The sequence below is a fragment of the Drosophila ficusphila genome, unplaced genomic scaffold, assembly GCF_018152265.1.
Source record: "Drosophila ficusphila isolate 14025-0441.05 unplaced genomic scaffold, ASM1815226v1 contig_198, whole genome shotgun sequence".
NCBI lineage: Eukaryota > Metazoa > Arthropoda > Insecta > Diptera > Drosophilidae > Drosophila > Drosophila ficusphila.
Genome location: NW_025064092.1, coordinates 916,771 through 939,879, shown reverse-complemented (window position 1 = coordinate 939,879; position 23,109 = coordinate 916,771). Strand labels below are relative to the sequence as shown.

Genomic DNA, 23,109 nt, shown 5'->3' with positions numbered 1-23,109 from the left:
ATGCAAAGGGTAATCCAAGTCGATTATTCTGGGATTTCTAAAATGGAATTAATTATAAGAAAAGAATGCATTTCAAGGTTTTGGTTTAGAGTTTAGCAATAAGAAAACTATTGTGGAAATGTTTAGTACAAAACGTGAAAACTTTCGCTTGCCATCTGAAAACCACTCCCTCTTAAAACACTAACGAGATTTTGAAGTCTTTTTCTGGTTTATTTTTAAGATGACATTTAGGCATGGTATGGACAAAAGTTACAATTAAGACTATGACTTAAGCTACCCCATACGGATAGAATTCCTCCTCAAAAAAAAAAACGATTATCTACGACCATAGACATTAAATCACCTGCCGCGCTTTGCATGTGTGTGAGTGTGGTGTGGCCTCAGTACGTATGAGCAATGTTATTGCCTAGACATTTGACTATATAATAGCTATAAGTACGGACACTAACTTATGGAAGTCTGGCAGTGCTACAGTAGCCAGTGTCCACTGTAACCTAGCTACGATTGATATTTTTCATGATATTTCTTTCTCGCTGGTTGCCCAAAACTATGCAGCACTTCTTTCGATGGAAGCTCTCTCGTCGCGCCGTCTGATTACTTTGCCTTCTAGTTTTCCACTTCTTTAGACGGAGGACTCGTAGATGACGATTTGCAGGACCTTGGGCTTGTTGTTCTGGGCCTCCTTGACTTCCTTCAGAATGGCATTGGTGATGGCCTCCAAGGCTGCAATATCGGGGCTGTGCTCGTTCTTCTTGCTGTTCCACTTGGGCATGGAAACCTGCAGCAAGTTGGCTATTAGTAAAACAGTACAAATTAGTGTTTGCCAATTTCCCACCGTAAGAACCTTCTGCAGGGCAGTGTAGTCCAGTCCTGTGCCAGCTGTTTCGCCCAAGCGACGAAGAGTCTCCGCCATTGGACCAGACAGTTCCTGGGAAAACGTACAATCATTTAAAATATATGCATTTAATTTAAAGTAAATATGTAGTTTGCTAATAAAGCAAAATAAATAAATAATTAAAATAATTTTAAAGATCTACCTGTTTACGAAATACATTTCAATTTCGTGTAAATGTGCAATTGATAAAATTAAAATTTTCACCTAAAGCCAACAAGATGGCAAACTATTCGTGTGTTATTAATAACTTATACGCAACATTGTCTTTTAAAAACATATTTTCCAGTTTCGCTAAATGAGATTTTGCTTTACTGTATACTATAATGTATATATTTTTTAAGTTTTATCTTTGTTATCTCTCCATGCTGCCAAGCTTTTCTTGCAAACTTCTTTATAAAGAAGCCGCGCTTTCGTCTAGACCCCAGTCAAACATACAAATTATCTCGCCTACATCCATACATATGGTACATTGTACACATATTTCGAAAACACAAAACGAATAGTTGCAGCTCTAATTAAACCTACTCGTGTGTTTAGTTATTTACAATTAAACCTACTAAGACCTACTCGTGTGTTTAGTTATGTACAAGGGTGGCATATTCGGTGCCTTCCCCACAAACAGTTTGTTTATAATTTTAAGAAATTATTCACAATAAAGTCGAACATTGATTTAACTATCGGAGCTCTTATTAAATCCCATCAAATATTTTATACATACGAACTTACCTGTAGCTTGGCCCAACTGGTGGCGTATTGTCGTCTCACCAGCTCAATTATGGTCGAAGTTAGAGCCAAGCCAATGAGAATGTACAACGTGCACAGCAACATGTAGTTGGGCTTCTCTGAATAAGGGAAGATACTGAGTGGAATCATAGATTTACAATTTCAAAACCTACTTGGCACTAAGTCACCGAATCCGATGGTAGTCATGGTGATGAAACAAAAGTAGAAACCGTCGAAGAAGGTCCAATCATCCTCCCAGAGCAGAAGAAGTCCAGCTCCAGCGGCCAAGTAAACACCCAAAAAGCCAACGGCCAAAATGGCATAAAACCAGGTTTTGCCAATAAAATTTGTGAACTTCGGCTTGGCTGTGAATAATTCGTAAATTATTAATTGAATTAACTAAATTTTGCACTTTAAATCGAGAAAAGTGCAAACTATATTTGCAGAGGCAACGGTGCGTATGAGTGACGCTTGTTAATAATCACTCATACGCACCGTTGGCTATTGAATTGTATATTTATCAGCTATTTTGTGCTTCCCAAATGCATGTGCTTAATTTATGCACGTGTTTTTCACACACAATCACGAGTTTATTATTACACAGGCATCGGTGGCTGTGCTTAAATTTGATTAAATCCATTTTGCCTAACCAATTATGTTTCGTGTGTGTTTTTCTTCATTTTCATCTGGTTTGGAGGTAAATTCACTTACTGGGCATGTGCTTGCCAAACACGGAGACGGCGGTGGCAAACAATCGACCCCAGTCGGCAATTACTGTGAGGGTGAAGGGGATTCCAATGAGGGCGAAGCAGATGCAGAACACCCGACCACCGGTTGTCACGGGCACAATATTGCCATAGCCTGAAATTATTAGTCGTTGAATAAATTGATTAGGTTAAAGGCTTTAGTTTCTTCAAAAACACCTGACCTTATTTGTATAAAACATACCTAGGTTAAGAGAAAAGATAACGTTTGATTTGTATACACAGAATAATTCGATAATATTTCTTATTTGTACCACTTAAAAACGTAAAATAAAAAGGCAAAAATAATCTATACACCTGATACACCAGTATGTTTACTAATTTACTTTTTTCAATTTGGTAGGAATTATAGGTACATTTATTAAATATATTTTAGAAAGAAACAAAATTCTCTAATAAGAAACAATTTAAATTAAACTATTGCGGATGTTAAACAAGTATTGCTGATGTTATAAGTATCAAAATGATGATGTCAAACAAGGTCAAACATTTACGGAAAATTACACAATAAATCATGAATTTGATGCTAAATAAACACCTTAAGAAGATTGTTTTCAAAACCAAAAACAAAACTTAATTGATTCAAACACAATTAGAGAACATAGAATTGCCATTTTTACATGTTGAACTTCAACATTCGCGTGCAATGTAAATTGTGGCTCTTAGAAAACCCCATTTAGATCTTGTTTTATTCAGATAACTTATTTACACACCTATAGTGGTTAACACAGTCGATGAGAAGAACACAGCTTGCAGGATGCTCCATCGCTCGTAGGGCTCTGGAAAGTCTTTGTCGGCCACGATCAGCAGCCCTCCTTCAGCCGCCTGTTGAACGGCCTGCGGATAAAAAAGGACTTAATAAAAGCGATGGACATGGGCAAAATTGGCTTTGTTCCAACCGCTTCATATTTGGCCAGCTCGAACGACAACAGCTCGTTGAGATTGTGCACCTCGGAGTTGTTCAATATGGTGTGCATGAAGCGTTCCCTGTGCGTCTTCACCACGTCCTTCAGATACGAGAGACGTTCCACCTCCGCGGGACGCTCCAAGTGGCGAAATATCTAAAAAACAAATAATTTCAGCCTCAAATTAAAGCTTAAAGATTTTTAGAACAGTTTTTCTCTTTTTTATGACAACCATGAAAAGTTAGACAATTTAGTTGTCCTGTCATTGGCAGACTTAAGTAAATTTGGCGATATGAAGAGGTGCTTCCCAAATGGATTTTGAAGTGAAATGCAGTATGTGTCGGCAACGCCAACTTCAGCACGGTGGTGACAAATAGCTATATTCGCAAGAAAAAAAAGGGAAGATGACAGCAGTGATGAAGAAAAACCAGAATGGGTGCACCAAGGACACCAAAAACGAGAAATAAAAGAAAAGGGAGGAGGCATTTAACTAGTGGAAGAGTTATATTTATGAAGACGGTAAAGTATAAATTAAACAGAATGGGTTTTGTTCCAAATATACGAAAACGCCAGCCCTATGAGAGACTTCTTACAGGTATTCTGGGTTAATTAAGACGAAAAAGAGGGGAAATCCTGCAGGGAAATCCCGCAAGGAGAAATTATCGCTGGAGAGCGCAAAGGCCTTCTATTTGTGGCTTTGCTATGCGATATATAACCAATTGTTTTTTGTCAAATATGCGACACTTGTTTTTGGTTAAGCGAAATTGGCTTTAAAAATAATTTATTTTAATCGTTATTTTTGTATCAATATGTACAAAAAATGCGGAGATAAAATACAAATAATATAAAAAACAATTGCTTGATAACTGCTAGATTCCACGGAACGATACACATATTTAAGATTTTTACGAAAATTTAAAAAAATCTTTTAACTGAAATTGCAAAAGTATATTAAGTTTTACCTAAAAACATGCATTTTTTCAGATTGATATATAATGATTTTAACAACACCGATCAATATAGATATATATACGAGTATGTGCATAGTTCAACAGCATTATAATTGCATTTTTGGAAACTACTGCTGCTGTAATATAAAAACAAAATTATATAAAATTTATACAGCAATGTTTATAAACTCGTAGAGGGTTTTAAATAATAAGCTCCAGGCTGTTGACTAAAATTATACTAGAAGTAAAGTAAATCAACCCATAAATTTTAGTTGGAAAACGAGACAATAAAAAATCTTTATTCATTACATCAATCCGAAAGTGAATATTGCTTTAGATTTATTCCTGGAATAATGCTAAGTGCGTTTCCCAGTATTCATAGAAAAACATTTATACTGCACTTAATTTTTAGCTTCACCTCATGACCTTCACCCCGCCGCTAATAATAATTATGAACAATAATTTTACAATTATTTTTAATGAGCCAAAAAAATTCCCCCATTCACTTGAAATCCAACATTTTGTTGTTTGATGTTTTAGTGATGGAAAGAAACGTAAATACAACAAAATCGAATCTTCATTCAATTTCTCGCACATCATCACGAGAAATTTGTTTAACTTGTAGTATGTTGTTTTTCGATATAAAAATAGTTCGTACAAATTGATTTTGAGTTTTATTTTTAACAGCGAATCGAAAGCGAACCAGCAAGAGAAATGTTTGCGAAAAAAAGCGAATGAATTTGGAATTGGAAATTCAATTGAAATGTGTCAGACGATTTTTCTTCGGCACACACAGACGCACACTGAAAAAGAAAATGGGTAAATGGATAAGGAAGATATACGGGCTGCCTTGAGTGACTCGAAGTGCTTTCCTCACTTTCGACTTCTTTGAATTCCTATCACGTCCCCATTTTGATTAATTGAATATGTTTCTCTGTTTCAGCCACTTAGATTCAACCTTCCCCTGCTGCAATTTTCTGCATTTTGTTAATTAATTCCTGTCCTCCGAAATTGACGCCTTGCCCTTTTCCTCTGCCAATTTAAAGGCGACAAGTTGTCCAACTTCCTCTGGTCTCATGTCACTCATATCCCATATATATATATATGTTCGTATATATATATAGAGGGAACCAGCAGAGAGATCTGTAATTTGGTTCGTTACATCCGCAGACAGACAGACGGACAGAAGAGCTAAAAGTTTGCGTCTGGGTTTATTTCTGTGCTGGCGCATAAATTATAATTATTATTGGACATGGTTATCTTTGGCTCTTCTTTTCTGCTTGCTGACCACTCGGAAAGGGGGAATCCCCCGAGCTATGATGGGGCAGGGGGCTGGGACCCTGGGAAATGGAAACTAGCGAACGGGGAATGCTGTTTCTGTTTTAATTCATTCCTGTGCTGGTGTCGTTAATACCTCTTCTCTAAACTACCTACAAGCTAAGGAATATTTATGACTTTCATCTTTATTAAAAAAACTTCAAAGGAATTAAAGATTAAAGGCTTGTTTTCATATGAAACAAATTAAACTTAAAGGCTATTTAAACTATTGTTTTTAAAGCCAATAAAAGAGTTCTGAAGTTTTTTAATAAACTCCATAAGCAATTAATTAACTGCTGTCGCTGAAATATAATTTAATGCTTGTGTTCTTAATGTGCGTGGGGCAGTACAAAGGAGATTTTAGAACGAAAAGAGGTCTTAATCTTTAAGCCAAATTTATGACAAACGACTCGCCCTCCGAGTTTCGACCATAAAATCACCGTTTCGCAAAGTGGCTTCCTGCCCGAAACTCTTTGCTTGGGTCGGCTTATGCCACTTGTCAGTTTGTCACCCCATTTTGCACACCATAAATCACACGCAGCGTGGCTAGATTGTAGTCCCCAGTCCCCAGTCCCAGGATCTAAGGCCCCCAAACCCAAACTCCCTTCCCTTGGCCATCCAGCCTTCGTATGTACTATACATGTGCGGCAATTAACGCACGACATATGGAAATAATGGAGTGCCCTTTCGGGGCCTCAATCCAACCACCTGAACTGGACTCCAGGATCTGCACATTGATTAAAGTGACCACAAACAAACAATTTTAAAATAAAGAAAGATTATTAACAGATCAAATTCATAAGTACTAACTTATTTTAGGATGTTTCGATTAAACGAGCAGAGTTTGACTAGAGAGAAAACGTTTTAAATAATGTTTTTGGTGTGTAAAATTATAAATCCATCGTTTATGTTTATGTACATTTAATTTATGTGCTTTGGTTTTCCTCTAACTTACTTTTGATTAATAGATTATTAATAATTCATAATAATCTACTAATAATCGAGCCACCTGAACTTCAGGATCTGCACATTGTTAAAGTGACCAATTAAAAACAATATATAAAATAAATTAATTTACAAAAATTAATTAAAAATTCATTTTCGGTATGGTATAATTACATGAACAGAGTTTTACCAGGGGACAAACATTTATATGAAGATTTTAAATCGTGTTTTTGGTGTGTAAGTATGTAATAAAACCATATTTTTATTATCTGTGTATAAGGAAGTTTCCCATTGGTGACACTAAGAAAATAACCTATGATACTTAAAAATGTTGAAATGAAACAAGATGTATCTTACGGCCGTAATGTAAATCGTTAGAGTTTATTACCAAAGCTTAAATAAATAGGTCACGTAGGCAACACCAACAAACCAACACCTAAGAACCTGCGAGATTAAAGCACACATACAAAGTTTGTTAAAGCCGGTAATATCTAGAATTTGTTATATGAATTGCTTCATATTCAACCTGTAACTGATTTGTCTTTTGGCAGTTAGAAAGCCAAAAACAGGGCTGGACTTAAGCCAGCTTGACAAGCCGGGCCAAAAAGCAGAACCAGTTCCGCCATCCCGCTTTCCATTTTATTATTTTAACAACCACTGTCGCTGTCCTCCGCGATTTCTTTTCATTATAAAGGAGGGAACGGGCAAAACAAAAAAAAAAAACAAATCCCTGCTAAAATGCTTTTGCAACTCCAGCTGTTGGCTTCTGCCACGAGAATAATATGTAATAATGATGTGCGCGCCCATTTAGCGGGTGATAATTCATTTCCGCTGCGAGGCCCCGAAAAGAGCGCTACGGTCAGTAAACAACTCGCAGACTAAATGGCAGCCCAACGGCTGCCCAAGAACAAGAACAAGAACAAGGTCACGGATTGATTCAATATACAATTTTTTGGAGCACGAAGTGCGAGCAGCGCAGGGCAACATAACTCAGTGCAAAATAATGACATAGGGTCTCATATTTCAGGATCTGCGGGGCGCCCCGAGCTTCAATTTTGGATGAGCACAACGCGGATTCATGCAGCTGCTATATTTTCCGGTTTTTTATTTACGATAGGTTTTATTGGGAGAAAAATTCATTTAATTTCGAAGTACACACCGTATGGAAAAACTTATTAGATCAAAAACACCTTTTAAGATATTATATTTATTTTCTTAACTATGTTAAGTTTTCATATCTTAGGGCATAGATTTTTTTTAAATTTTAGTTTCAGAACAAAACTAATAAATTTTACCTGTAATAAATATATTAGTGATTTATTATAGTTACAAGTTTCGGAATCGCTTATTCAAGATCAATTAAAAAGTACATAGCTTTCCAAGGTTTATAGCAAGTAAGCCAAAATATAAGACTGTGTATTTCTTGAATCGTTGTACTAAATTCACCATTCAAGTAAAGATTTTTCAAAAGTCATAAAACGAGATATGACCATTTCGGTAAATAAATACTTTAAGAACGACCCAATCTCAAGATCTTTGGTCTAAATCAAACAAACAGCTTTAGCGGCCGAAAACAATATAGACGGGTTCACTCAACGAACTCGAAGAAATAACAATAAATCTCTGCACTCCGTATTTATGATTATTTACCAGCGGAGAACATTATTACGAGGGCCGTCAGCGCAAAAAATCAAAACAAATGCGCCCGGGCAATGCGTAATAAATATAAATTGATATTATTTATTGAAAATTAGTTCCATGGGCGGCAATGACCGTCCAGGCCAGACCACCCCACTCCAGGCCAGACCAGTCCAGTCTACTCCAGTTTAGTTGTGGACCCTGACCCAAAGGAGGGCGAGAGTTTCTGGGTCCTGGAAACTCCTGCCAAAACGGAAGCGCCTTTTGCGAACGTGGAAAAAAGGGCAGCGGCGTCCATTGGGCGCCCTTCGAGCTGATTTGGCTCTAGACTTAAATACCGTTTCGCTTTCCACGCCGGCGGGGAAAGTGGGGAAAGGCGACTTGTTTGTTTATGGACGGACAGGGGAAAACACTTTTCCACATTTTCCTCATCGCCGCACCGCTTGTGTCGTGCGCGTTTAAAACCGCGGGCGGGCGAATTTGGTTTGTTGATTTTATGAGTTTATGATTTGATACCAAATTAGACATAACTTCCACGAACTTGTTGTTGCCTGCATAAATCGCTGTCAGCTCATTAAGTTTTGATTATTTATTGAGTGTGCTCCGCTCGTCGCAATAAAACCGAATGGCTTGAGGGCCTTCCGCCAGCGGATCCATTGTAAAACTTAACGATGCAACTTGTTAAGTGATTTGATGGCGGCAGCGAATCTCCGAATCTGTGGATTCCTAACAAACTGGTGGGCTGGATAAACTGATAAAGGTGCCACTCACACACCTAACATAATTAAGTTATGTGGTTCGAGTAGATATTATCACAGAGCCATAATAATAAACGTCTACACGTGATAATTGATTTCAATTTCTCGGGAGCTGAATAAGTACCAAAGTACAAATACAAGTTTAAAGGATGTTTTAACTAATAAGGGAAATGTGTTCTCTTCAGTTTATTGGGAATATATAGATATAAATAATTTGTGATAAAAAATACTGTTGCTTACTAGTAATGATTACTTATAAATTATAAGCCACTTAAAGGTTTCATAAGCAAAAAAACTCAAACCATATGTTCATGAACAAGCAATGAAATATAAATCTATTAAAAGATGTTTTGATTTTAAAATAAATATAACGAATTATTATTATAATAATGCATATTATTATTATATATTTATATATACTTGGGAGCTAGACAACAAAATTAAGTTTCGCGCACTTTAAGTATAAATGAAATATTTAAAAAGCGTCGTAAATACGAGAGGCTATAGACATCTTTAAATGTTACTATCTCCGAACCGTAATAATTTTGGTAAAATATTAACAAAATAGTACGAAATGCACATTCTTAAAGCATAAATGATATATTATATTTCAGAAGTGCTATGAGCACTTCAGAGACTGTTGAAATCCTGAAAAGTTAATATCTCCGAACCGTAATAACTTTGGTATAATACTTAAAGCATAGATAAAATATTTCAAAAGTGCCATAAACACACTTCCGAGCCAACAAAAATATGAGAGGCTGTGGGAATCTTGAATAGTTAATATCTGCGAACCGTAATAATTTTGGTATGCAGAGCAATCACAGCACGAGGCACTTGTAACAGTTGGATTTCCTGTCGAATTCGAGGCAAGCACTTGGAGGAATCCCCCTTGGCACACCTCCCCTCTCTCCTCTTCCCTCTTGCCCCTCCCCTCTTGCCCATCCTCCTCGTTGACATACAACGGAGAAACGGAAAAAGGCCCAATTATAATCGTAAATATAAGCGCTTATGGCTTTTTATTGCCAGCGGCACAGCAGCCCGACGAGGACCACCCACTGTTGGCCACTCCATTCGCACTTTTCGCCACTTGACATATTTATGCGTAATTATTATGGCCAAGGCCGAACGCACAGAAACGTGGAATTGTTAAAAAAAAAAAAAAAAAGTGAGAGCGAATGGAGGAACAGCGACTGAAATCGAATTAAAATCCGAGGGAATGATAATGCCGGGGTGGGAATGATAATGCCCCACCTGCGGCTAATTAACCGATTCCGGGCACAATGAACGCCAAAATCGCCGAGTAATGCCATTCGTGGAGCGCCTTTTGGATGTTCGTTTTATGCTAATGCCGCCGCTTGACCTAAATAACCCCAAACAACGCCAAATGAAGCCAAACTCCATGGGCTGGGCTCTGCGATGTGATGGGATTTGGTTTAGTTCGCTCCTGAAATCCAGAGATTGTCATCATTATCGGGTCTAGACACACGCCACATGGCCACGATGGTGATTACCGGACCTTGTCACTTGATTTCCCCCCAGAGCAGCCAGAAATGGAAATCGTCACAGGAATTGGAAATCAGCGGGGATGGTTAAATGGATTTGCACGACAAAAAATTAGCGTCCTTTCTTAAGGAACTACTCTTGGATTTCCTTTGCAGTTAAGTTTGATTGGTTTTAAAGCTAGAGGAAAATTTAAGAAGGATTTTGATCAAAATGATACGGCAATCTAAATTATATGTAAATTTGTTGGATGTTTTTAATTTTATAAAGACCAATTTGTCAGTAATATCTGTAAAGTAAATTAAAATATATTTTTTAATTGTGTGATCCGTTTGGTTTTTTTTCGGTTTAACTAATTTTTTTTATAGTGTGTTTATAAGCATTTAGTTTTAAATTGTAGTTTTAAATGTTGTAAATAAACCGATTTATTTAATGATTTTTTGAAAATCGTAAAAAAAGGTTTGTTTTTTTTTTTTTAGTTGAATTGCCTTTGATAGCAATTAATTCTGGTTTATATTATGTTTAAATAGATGGGTAAGACATAACACTATCGAACTTATTTGGTGATTTCAATTCAACTAAAAGCTACAAGATGGATTTGTCGTTTTCTTTTAATTTCCAGAAAATGACTGGCACATTAAAAATTATTTCTAAAATATTCAAATAGTTTTGTTGTGATTTAGCCAGTTGGTGAAGTCACCGATGGACCGCCACGCAACCGCTTGTCATAATCGTAAGCCGACTTTAAGCCCTCGGAGCTGTTTAAGGTAAAAAATCATAACAAATGCGACGTGGATGGGGCCAGTGGCCCACGAGTACACGAGTGAGCCACAATCCGCGGAGGGAGCCACCCGTTTTGGCGTGTCCATCAGCACGTGACAAGCCAACGGCGAAGACGTTAAAAGGCGGAGGTTGGAGGTTGGAGGTTGGAGGTTGGAGCTATTTGCATGCCACGACAACAAATCAGCTGTTAGGGCCAATACACCTACATACATATATTATATTGTATAGGTACAGTATGCGCACTCCAAGCACACTTGCCCCCGCCCACGTGACTTGTTTCTTTTTTGTTTGGTTTTTCGGGTCCGCCCTTTGATTTGTGTGCGTCTCCGGCGCGTTTTTTACCGCTCCGTGATGTGTGTGAGCCAAACATGGCAGCGCCGAGAAGCAGAAAGATTACGGCCGTCGAATCGGAGGAAGGTCTTCAGATTGCGTGCCACATGGCACGGCATTTCGTGGCGACATCGCGAGGGGAAAGGGGAGGGGAGGGGGGAGGAGAGGAGGGGGAAGGGGCCGGGCAGGCGGAGGCTGGCGATGAATGCCACTCTCAAAGAAATACGATACTATCGCGGTATTGGAGCCATTCATCACAAATAGCATTTAATTCGAAGCCTATTTTCTAAATACATATAATATAAAAACAATTACTGTTAAATTATAAATAATTTATTAGACAAAGCGTGTCATGGAACTTGGGTAATTTGCTGACTTTTTTACTTTGTGTAAGAAGCAGAAGTATTTTTGTTTTTCAAAACATATGTATTTTGTGTAACCCCTATTAAAAAGAAATATATTAATACTTTGACTTCGTACGCTTAAAAAATTTCAATAAGTTAATCAATTATTCAGCACGCAAATAACGGATTTTATAGCGAATTATTATTATATCATTATCATTAATAGTTATATAAATATAATAACATTCATTACAATCAAAATGATTATTATTAATTATGGTAATTATGGTAAATTAGCCAAAATTGTTTGAAAAACTCAACTTGTACTTTTCTGCAACATATTTTGAAACCCATTCTCCTCTCTAACAAGTTTGCGTGCTCGAGCAAAAAGATTCTTGGAAAGCAAGAAAGTTGTAGTTGAGCCGTAAGTGTGCAGTGTTTAAAATTGTTGTTTGCCCATAATGGCATCATGAATACATCATGAATAAATTATGCGTCACGCCAAAAAGCCCTTCTCTAGAATGAGTTTTAGCTGCCCAAATTAGGAGGATCCCGGCACAAGAAAAGTCTTAGTTCTAATCCCATTAGATTGAGTTGGAGCTTTCCGCCTCCGAAATCACCTGCTCATCTCTAAGACTTAAGATCTCAAGTGTCTTAATGAGCCACGAAAAAATAACAAATAATGACTATCCGAAAATAATGAAGTACAAGGCGAGTTCCGTGGACAGCCGACAGTGATAGTTTTTTAATTTTCTAATTACGAGCTGGTGAGTTCCCATCCCCTCCCTCCTTTTGGCAGATGTCCATGGAAAGGGGGGTGCGCTGACTTTTGATTGACACTGTGTTGTGGCCAGCTGCCGGATGAGTTTGTTGGCTAATGAGATTGCTGTTCTTGGCTCTGTGGCCCACGATGATTTGTGGGTTTTGTTTTATTTCGTTTCATTTATTTTCAATTTGCAAGCGATGGCATCATTTTTGGACAAGGGCCGGTCACCCCATGAAATTGATAGCCTTGCATGCGGTGAGGGGAAATACCTCTGAATTGGTTTTAAGAGCCTTCCAAACGGTTGAATTGGCATCTATAAATTATGAAGTAATTTCCAGGAAGGGGTACCATAAAAACAATAACAATAAAAAAAATAAATATAATCGTATCAAACTTATTATCTTATTATGAACAATAATTTTAAATACTTCGTAGCATGTAAATGCCTCAAGTACGTGTACTAAGTACATTCATAAACAAAATATCTGCTTTTAATAATCTATCAAGCCAAAAGAAGTTATGATAATGTTTCTTTACAAATTTACAAATGTATAAATAACATAAATAACTAATTACTAATATTAAAAGTTTGTCTTGAATACTTTCATTAAAAAAGGGTTTGCATAAACTGGTTATCCTCTAAATTAGAAAAGTTGTCTATGTTAAATCAAAATCAAAATTAAAATATTTTATGCTACGTTTGCACACTGCCAAAAACGTAATTTGGCTTAAAAAGTTGCAAAAATCATCTGAGCCAACTTCGTTGAGCTTTTGAGACCTCAAATCCCGTACGTACTGTATACTGTATAAGCTCCCCCAACAATTTACATAATCGACTTGTGCAACTTTCGCAACTTCCCCCTTCAATAAGAAAAACTTTAATGCATTTTGCAGCCTGTCAAAGTTCAGCAAAGTATTACAGCCATCTATTTACTGGCTGGTGAGTGCGTAAGTGTTTTTATTGTTTACCGCTTGTCGCTCAATCTTCGGCGGAAAATATGCTGAGTCGGGAAGAAGGTGGCCCAAACATCGTCACACGCTGCGTATGCGCATTATGTGCATTTAGCTCACTTTCTCACTTACTCGCTGTAACACAGAAAGTCATCATCAATCAGCGCTGTTTTGACATGCAAAAATTTTGCACGCAACTCTCAGGATGGATTTCTTCGAACCACCAACACAAACTGTGATTCACCCATTGAATATAAATTATCAATCAAGCAATAATCCAATTTACTAAACTGCATTATCACATTTTGAAGTGTTAGCTTCTGCTAATTAAATTTCGTTTTATATTTATGTATCCTTCAAGTATTAATAAAATATTATTACCAGCAAATATCTATCAAGACAGTTAAATAAGTAAATATTGTTTTGGGATATCTCAAAGAACGATTTGTAAATGGTTTCCAGTTAAGAATACTCTTATATAATCAAAGATGCATTCTTTAACAACCCAATCCCTGCCTGACATGCTTTATAAACACCCTGGGAAAAGCTTTTAGGGATCTGCTCCTGCCGCCGCTGCGTTTTCCTCAAAAATTGAGTTGCTGCGACTTCGACTTGCGTGCTGCCTTACGTCTGAGTCTGAGATTGTGTCGACTGTCGACCTGCAAAAAATAAACAATCAGCGCCGCGTCAATGTTCTAGTGAGAAGGGAAGGAGGGGAAGGAAGAGGGGGAGGGGGAGGGGGAGGAGAGTGGGGCAAATTGGCCAAGTGGGGCGGAGTTAAGTCGGGGTGGGTTAATGGGGCAGGCTCCCTCGGATTTTGGCCAAGCACCGATTTCGGTGCAGCACGCAAGGCGCCTCATGGCCGCCTCTAAAAAGTTGACCGAGTTCTACTTCGCTGTTTTTGGCTTACTCCTGTTTTGACTTCGCTGCCGCTGCTCGGCTCTTACTTTCTGGTAATTGCTGCGGTCGAATTTGGTGAAAGTGTTTGCAGTGTATTCGAGGGTATTCATCTTTTGGAAGCACAGTTCATTTAACTATGCAAAATAAAGTACAGAGGTTTACAAAGTTTCACAATATTTTAATATTATTGAGCATCAACAGTTGAGAAACTATTGAACGAAAATTACTTTTTTTTATATACCTGATATATTGTAAAAATTATTTATTAATGATGATCGATGATTGTAAGCAACTAAAAAACATCGCACTGCAAAAGCCTACACAATTTTATTGCCAACGTCAAGAACCCTAAATACAATCTGTTTCAGAGAAGATTGGAATAAATAAAAGGGTGCCAAATACCTAAGAGCTCATAGAAACGAGATCAAAGTCCATTCCTCATATAGCTGTCTTCTAATACAAGCTATCATGTGCAAGAAATCATAATGAACATCTGGATTCGATCACATTATAATCAATTCTTGCTAATAAAAATGTTGTAATTCTATTTTTGAAACTCTCTCAACCATTATAAAGGGATCAATTTTAAGAAATCCTTTACTGCCACAATAAAAGTGGTGTTCAAAATAAAAGCAATGCTAAATGAAGAGTTTAAAGTTTAGACTACAATAACTCTTTCAAAGTAAAAGAGGCCTTTCAATGTTGTATTCAACATTTTTTCGGAAGTCAAGATGGGATCTTAATAGAGCATTACTTCAGCCCCTGTGGAAATAAACGAAAGTTTCCTCCTTGGCTAACCGAAGTACGCCCCTTCTCCTTTTCAATTATGCTAATACGGCGTCGAACGTTTTGCTATGAGCCACTTCCTCCCACTAGGCCAACTGAAAAAAATTTAAATAACAAATCTTTAAGAAGAGCAACAGCAACCTTGACATGCCAACTCCAAATGCGAGTAAAACTATTCGCTTGTTTTCATGTTTGTGCTCCTTCGTTGCCAACTTAAATTTCACACCATAAATTCTTAATATTCGAAAACAAGAGGAACAACAGTTTTATGCTAAGCAAATAAATAAATCAAATCGGCAACTGTAGTTTATTATTTTAATTTGCTAATAAATTGTATAAATTATTAATGCCGGCACATTTTCCACGGCCAGTTTGTTTTGGCAGACATACAGCAACAATCATCAACAATCGTCATAATTATACTGCGATTCTGCAAATAGTTTACAAATGATTTTCAATTTATTTCCGCGAGCGGCGAACGCTAACGATTCCAGTGCAAACAAAGAATTCTTCAAATTCATTTGCTTCACGGTTAAAGATTGAAACGAGCGTGGAATATGCTGCTGTATGCCAGCATAGAAAATCACGCATACGCATATTACTCATACGCCTCGTGCGCCCGTCTTTTGGCCAGCGCAAGGAGAACGAAACGAGGAACATAAAAACAGCGAAAACGAGGTGAGAAAGAGGCGAGCAAGCAAACAAAGCGGAAAACGAAAGTGATAGTGGTGGCCAGGGGTTAATTGCGGACCGAGGGGGTTAATTGTTGCCATTGTCAAGGGGCGTGTGTGATCTGATGTGGCCGCCCATAAACAGTGACGTCTCTTTATCGCCAGAAGCGTGGGTGAGTCCGCGGGATGAATATGAGAAATTCGGGAAAAGTATAGGCATTTAAATGGCAAATAAATACGGCCGAATGTACGAGTAAATATGTAGAGTCCGTCTGGCGAGAAGCTGCGGCAAAATGCAGTGCAATTCGCTTGGGGACGGAAAATCGAAAATGACTGGCAAAAATGTTTTATCTTTTTGCTGGGGGAAATACTTTTGTTTACAAGAGAAAATGCCTACAAAACAATTTGCCAAAGTCTAAAGAAATATTTATTCAGTACTAAGTGAAGCTTCTCTCAAGTTTTATCATTTTGATTTAATTGAAACATTCTACAACTATTTTTCGGCTGAAGAAAGGTGTAACATCAATCAAATGGTTAGATAGCTAATCCTACATTTTTGTTACGCATATTTAAGTCAAGTGCAATAATTAATGAATAACAATGAATTTAAATCAAATGTAAAGTAAGCATATAAATCAACCATTGCATTTATTTGAGTGATTTTACAAAAGTTCGTATCAAATCAGCGAATCATCAATTTTTCACACTCCCAAAGTCCATAAATTCGCAACAATGTCGGTAGATTTGCAAGCCAGCAATATGAATATAAAAAAAAGTAAATTGCGTCGTGTAAACAAACAATTAAGAGTAAAAGCCGATAAGTGCGATAAACCAACTGGCTGGGACATTAACGATTGATTGATGGATGCTTCCAGCGGATCGGGGTTAACTGCCCCATGCACTTGGCGACCTGGATCGGCCCGAATCCACTATAGCATACTATATGCACAGCCGCCATTTAAGTGAATGCACAATGGCAACTTAACGAGATTCCCCAATGAGTCAGTTTCATTTATTTTCGGATTTTTCGGACGGGACACGCGACGCGACAGATTCTCGATTGGGGGAAAGATATAGTCGTAAATTCATTTCACACTTGGCGACTCGCCGCATAAATCTGTCCGATTCTTGTCACCTGCCTGTCCGCGCATAATTTGTTAATAATTTTACGGCACCCCACACGCCCACCCACTTGATGTTTTCATTTGGTATTTATTTTCCTGGCCGCTGGCCAAAAATAATAATTTGTATCTCGTGCCTTGACATATGTAAAGCGAACGAGCGAACGAAAAACGCCGGCTCGTTCTTGCGTGTTAAATGGCCGAAAGGTCCACACTTTTCACTTCCGAGGCGACCTTATGACTTGCAGGCCATTTGATCCCAGTCCCCTCTTGGGTTATAAATTGAATCTCGATTTGTATGCCCCATGCGTGGCCGAACTTTGTCTAATACACTTAAACACTTCGCCTCGAGTTTGCTTAGCCCCCGTATCTTGTATCTTGTATCTTGTATTTTGTATCGAATGGATCTTCGTCTCGCATCGAATCGCTTGGCTCGTCATTGTTTGGTAATTTAGGGAGATTTTGGGTTCGTTTTGGGTTGGTTTTCGGGGGAGGGGAGTACATGGTTGGAATTTGCAAGCGGTGACAAGATACAGAAAACAAATAAACTGAAGCGGGGCTAAAGTGTTGCATAGCTGAGGGCGTTTGGGCATAATGTTTTCATTACGAAACCGAAATCAAATGGTTTTGTGCATTTCATCAGTTGTGGTAGAATAGGCAAGCCAGTAAAAAAGACACAACCAAAATAAATAATAGTTTCACAGAATCTAGTACAAACAAATTAAATTAATTCGGAATTTTACAACATTATTGTCTTTTCTATTTCCCCTGTAATTAAAGGTAAAATTTCACTTATTTTTTTCACCTTTTCTCTCACTCTCTTAAGCTACATGGGTCAAAAAATGTCATTTATTGGCCTAATGTGAACCTGACGTGATTTTCCAACGTTCCCCCAATGGTTCTGCCAGTTCGAGTTTTCCCATTCGCCTTCCTGTTGCAAACATCCGCGGTGGAAATGCGGAAAAGCGTCTTTTGGGCCGTGCCCAGTTGCTTGTTCCTAGTTCCTGTCTTTGGCAGCGGCTTTGGTTTTGGTTTTGGATTTCGTTCAGGGCCAAGAAGCAAATTGGCCTCGATATGAAAAATCATGTCTGGGCAGGCTTAGATGGGTCAGTTAATCAGATAACACCGACGCACACATGACCATATCCATCGCACATTACGATTGGGGTCAAGAAACTACAGATGCATTTTCCATGTGTGGAAAACAATATTCAAATTTAAAAAATAATTCATATTTAGAACCATTATTACTCCCTTTTATAAAATTTTAATTTGTCTTTAGTTTTATGAGATGTAAATAAACAATTTTGGAAGAACAATAAAATAATTATTACCTTAACTTCAACAAAATATTAATTTACAAATCTAAGAAGCGTTTAACAAACCTATAAACTACCTTATAAACCTACTTTACATCCAATTTAAGAAAACAAATTTTTGGGTATACAGTATACAGTTCAGTATGGCACTATTGCTCAATTAATCAGTATTCACTTCAATCAAATTCCCTAATGAAACAATAACGCAGCCATTACTTTAGCTAGAATGCGCTATTATCTTGCCAACAACTGTATCTATATGACGGTTATAAAGGGGAGAAGTTTTAGGACTGGGCTGGGTTGACTTAAGTCTAATTGGCCGCTTTGTTGCTGTGTGTTGTTTTGGCCAGCAACTTAATTCACTTGGCCTTTAACTTTTTCCGCTGGACAACTTTTGACAAAGTGAAATTTTTCGCACACACACACACACAGACACACACGCATACACACATATAGAGATAGTAGCTTCGACGACGCCTTAAAGTATGCTACAAAATGCTAATTAAAATGATTTATGGCCACTCATGCCATTTGGCCATATGTGGAAAGGAGGCTGTTTGCTCGTAATTCGAGCTTCACTCCCTTCTTCCCTCGAGACCTTGGCTTAATTAATAAATAAACTGGCTCGTGTCCTTGCTGGCTGAAGCAGAAGAAAGCGGAAACAAAGCCATTAAATAGATAAATGTCAATTGCTTCATGGCCGACTCGTCAACAAAACCAATTAAAACTTTCTGTTTTTTGCCCCCAAAGAGTGATTTCACTTTAAAGCGGTTTATCTTTCAAATAAAATACTTTTGAAAAAGGAGACACCCCAAACGATGACGCAATGAAGTTTAAGTTAAGTGAGATTAGTAAATGAATAAAACAAATAAACAGTTTCTAGATCTTTTGCGTTGTTTAATATTTAAAAAAGTTTTCTAATTTTTTTTTTTTTTAATACATAACTACAACTTGTTTTTGATTTTATTTGGCTTTTAAAATAAGCCAATTAATAAATTGCCAGACTTTTTGAATTACAATTTAAACATAGTTCACTCGGTTTAAAAATCTATATGTAAATTAAAACTCCAGAAATTCAAAGATCATAATTCATATCTTTTATGTGGCTTTCAACTTTTTCTAAAAACTAATATGGGAAGGAGAGCAGTTGGTGTCCAAAGTTTTTGTCGCTGGTCAAGGGACTGAAACTGATTTCCGGAAGGCAAACATTAAAGAAAAACTGTATGGAAAACTTAAATGTCATGTGATATCCTGATGTGGACAGTTCTGTTCACGTCCCAGGATTCATTTCCGTTTAACTGGGATTCGGATTAAGGCCATTGGCCTGAGGTGGGTTAAAGGGGCGCTCAAGGGTTAAGTCAATGCAAAATAAATTGCATTTGAAATTCAAAACAAACTGAGAGAACTTTTGCAGCAGCAAATTTGGTTTCTTGCTAAGTCAAATGTTAAGTTATGCATAATTTGTATTCATTCGAAAAAATTTAAGTTTATAATTATAAAAAATACCGTTCTACAAATAAAAAAAAAAAAGAACAAGAATGTTAATATGTTTCATTTCAATTTCAACAACTTAAATTCATTTTTCTTTAGTTTATTAACAGAGAAGAAAAGATCAAGCGTTGGAAAGCCCCACAAAATCGAAACATAAAACAAATGCTATTCTCCATGTGAATTTGAAACGATTTGATGAGCCATTTAAGTGAGAAGTGCGCATAATTGGCCAACATGTGGTGTGTGTGGCCAAGAAACTGAAGGGTCCCCTCCAGCGGAAAATTCGGGAGGGTCGTTGGCTGGGATTCCTCGACAATCCATATGAATGGCGAGCGTGTTGGCTGATTAATGCACGGCTTTTGTGGCCAGAAATCTGCGCAAATCGCCAGATATATCGTCGAGGTGTTGATAGGGCTGGGATAATGCGGGGCACTGGGGATTGATTTAGCCCAGAAATATATCCAAGAATTCAAGGAACCATGAAATGATTCATGTTGCCAAGGCAGTCAATAAAAGTATACGCAGAGTTAATTTATTCATGAGTCCGACAATTCTGCGTTTTCTCAACAATGTTGCAAGAACTTCATAAGAGGATTAATAACACAAGGATAAGTTACTCTGTTATAAATTAGTCTTGTCACTAAAATAATTAAATCACTTAAATACATTTTAAGCAAATAAGGATTCCAACAAATCGCAAATTAAAGTAAAAGTATTTACGAAACTTTTTCAATGAGTGTTATATATTTTGTAACTGACGAGCAGTTTTGAAACTATATATTTTTTTGATTTTATACACGAAAAAATGTTTATAAACTTTTGCTGGTTAAATATGTATTTAAGCAAACTAACTGAATTTTATTGAAGAAGACAATTAAGCTTAAACTCTTACAATCCGTTGAGTATGCAAATAAATTGTATTTATTTATTTGGCTACTATTTATTTGGTATAAATTAATGAGCATTATTTTTCAATAAGCAATTGAATATATAAAGTCGGGGGATTTTATTTTTATCCGCGACTCTTTAGGCATTAATGTGAAATGCACAAATCAACTGCCTTCGGGCTGGTTTCCCAATGCATTTATTGGACGTCTCCGATAAGCCCCGACATCCATTCATTCAGCTCGTTTCGGCCGACACCCACACCATGCTCGCACTACCATATATCCTGGCCCATTTCCCAGCCCGTAATTGTCGGCGCTCGAGGAAATTGAGAGGCAATATAACAAATACCTCGCCGGCACGACACTCGGCCATATGTCAAGTCGTGGGACACAACAATTAGGGCTCGGACTCCCCCGATATTGCCCGCGGATTAACTGCAGCTATTTTGCAGTCATGGACAACTGACGGCATCAGTTTAAACACAGCGGCGCTTGTACATATTTTCTCTGGGCCAGAAGCTATGGAAGCTCCAACCACGACGTCATTGGCGAAAATGTAAATGTTTAGACAAGGCCAGAAAGACTGGACCGAATGGACTGACTGGTCCGCCCGATGCAGTTCCTCCTGCTCCTCCTGCGCCGTCCAGACAGATTTCTGCCCGTCTGGATGTGCAGTGGCAATTAGGGGAGGCGGGGCACTTAAATGTACAAAATAGTTTTATGACTTAATTTTGGGCTAATTTTTAGTATTTCCACTGCAATGAATTTCGGCTCTGTTTGGGTTATTGTTTTTATCCATAGTGCTACAGTAAACGATCGAGGGGTTAATAAGCCTTATTTTCTAAAGAGCACATAAAATATAATAATAAATAATTTATACTTTTTGAAGCACACGTAAATAGCTTTTCACTCTTTCTTTCTGTATTTAAAAATTCTACTCTGTTTAAACAAAGGTAAATCATTTTTAAGGAAATAATAATTATCGACCAATTAGTTAACCATATTATATCTGTAAAATTCATATGCACTACCAATGAAAATAAAATCGTTAAATGGTAAAACAAGAACACAAGAACCAGAACTTTTATGTTTTAATTTAGATTTTTGTAAATGAAAGTCCAAAGACATTACAAGAATAAGGTTTGTTATTCTATATTATCGATGTAATGTTGATTTTTGTTCTACGGATTTTGGCTCAGAAATACAAGCTTATAATTTTGAAAAATTTATTTTGAATTCATTCATTGATGTCAAAATTAATTTTAAGCTTTTCGTTTATTATTCGACAGTTTCTGCTCTGATTAAGTTTCTGTGTTTAAGACATATTCTTATTGCCTTCAAACTTGATTCAAATCGGGTTATCTTCTTTTAAAATATTATTAAACGGTTTTAATCCCTTTCTTCGATTAGACACTGTATTTATGTGTTTTGCTTCTCACTCTGCTCCAAACAATTTTAACGCTCGCCGTTTTCGGCTTTTGGCCCAGCACAAATCATTTTGCATGTTCGTGGCGGTGGCCGCAAAAGGCGAAAAACAAAAAAAAAAAAAAAAACATCGAAAATAATTAAATATTTGTTTAGTTATGTTCGGGTCTGTTGGGGACGTGGAACACACGTTCTCTTACCAATCCGCCCACGCCGCAGTAGATGGACAGCGAGACGAGCAGTCCGATGTGATTGAGGGCCGACTTCCACTTCACCGACTGCCAGAAGGCGGTGCCCCGCCTACCGCCCGCCGCCCCCTTGGCCACGCCCCCGCCCTCGGCGGCATCCACGCGGCGGTCCAGGTGCTTCAGCTTCTCCAGCAACTCGGTGCTGGCCTCATCCTGCGAGTCGTACTCCTTCACCGTCACCTTTTTCAGCGGCATTCTCCACTCCACTCCACTCCACTCCACTCGCTTTCCTCCCTTTTCTGGTTAATCCCTCGATTATTTTGCAATCACTTTATTTTATTTTGCTGGCTATTCGATTTATTTTCTAGGGGCCCGGCCCACTTCGGTCCTGCGAGTCCAACATTTTCGGGCCACTCACGCAAACGGGCAATTTTCGAAATCTCTCGCACTCGCGCCAAACGCTCTGCAAATCGACGCTGCCCCAGAATCCCGAGGAGAACCAACCGTCAACAAGTCAAAGTTGCGACTGTTGTGTTTTCGCGCTGAATCCACGGACTCCCCAAAAATGTGGCCACTTTGGGGACAAACATGTGGCAACATTGTACGGAATGCTGAAGAATATTTGGAAGTTTCAAAAAATAAATCAAAAAACAGAAGTTAAGAGCTAATAACGCACAGGGGTGATGAAGAGTTAAAAGTGATATGATCTTTGCTTAAGGTATAACAACTTTATGTTCTTACATACGTTT

General features: G+C 37.7%; 1 protein-coding gene across 1 annotated transcript; it reads right to left on the bottom strand.

The window, feature by feature from the left end:
• Positions 1-247: 247 nt before the first annotated feature.
• LOC108091051 (TWiK family of potassium channels protein 7) lies at positions 248-22,675 on the bottom strand. The gene is made up of 8 exons (XM_017190000.2): positions 22,373-22,675; positions 3,282-3,443; positions 3,096-3,219; positions 2,330-2,479; positions 1,792-1,983; positions 1,622-1,737; positions 836-928; positions 248-778 (listed from the first exon to the last, which is right to left on the bottom strand). The coding sequence occupies exons 1-8, from the start codon at positions 22,613-22,615 to the stop codon at positions 623-625; spliced, it is 1,236 nt and encodes a 411-aa protein (XP_017045489.1). The 5' UTR covers positions 22,616-22,675; the 3' UTR covers positions 248-622.
• Positions 22,676-23,109: the final 434 nt, after the last annotated feature.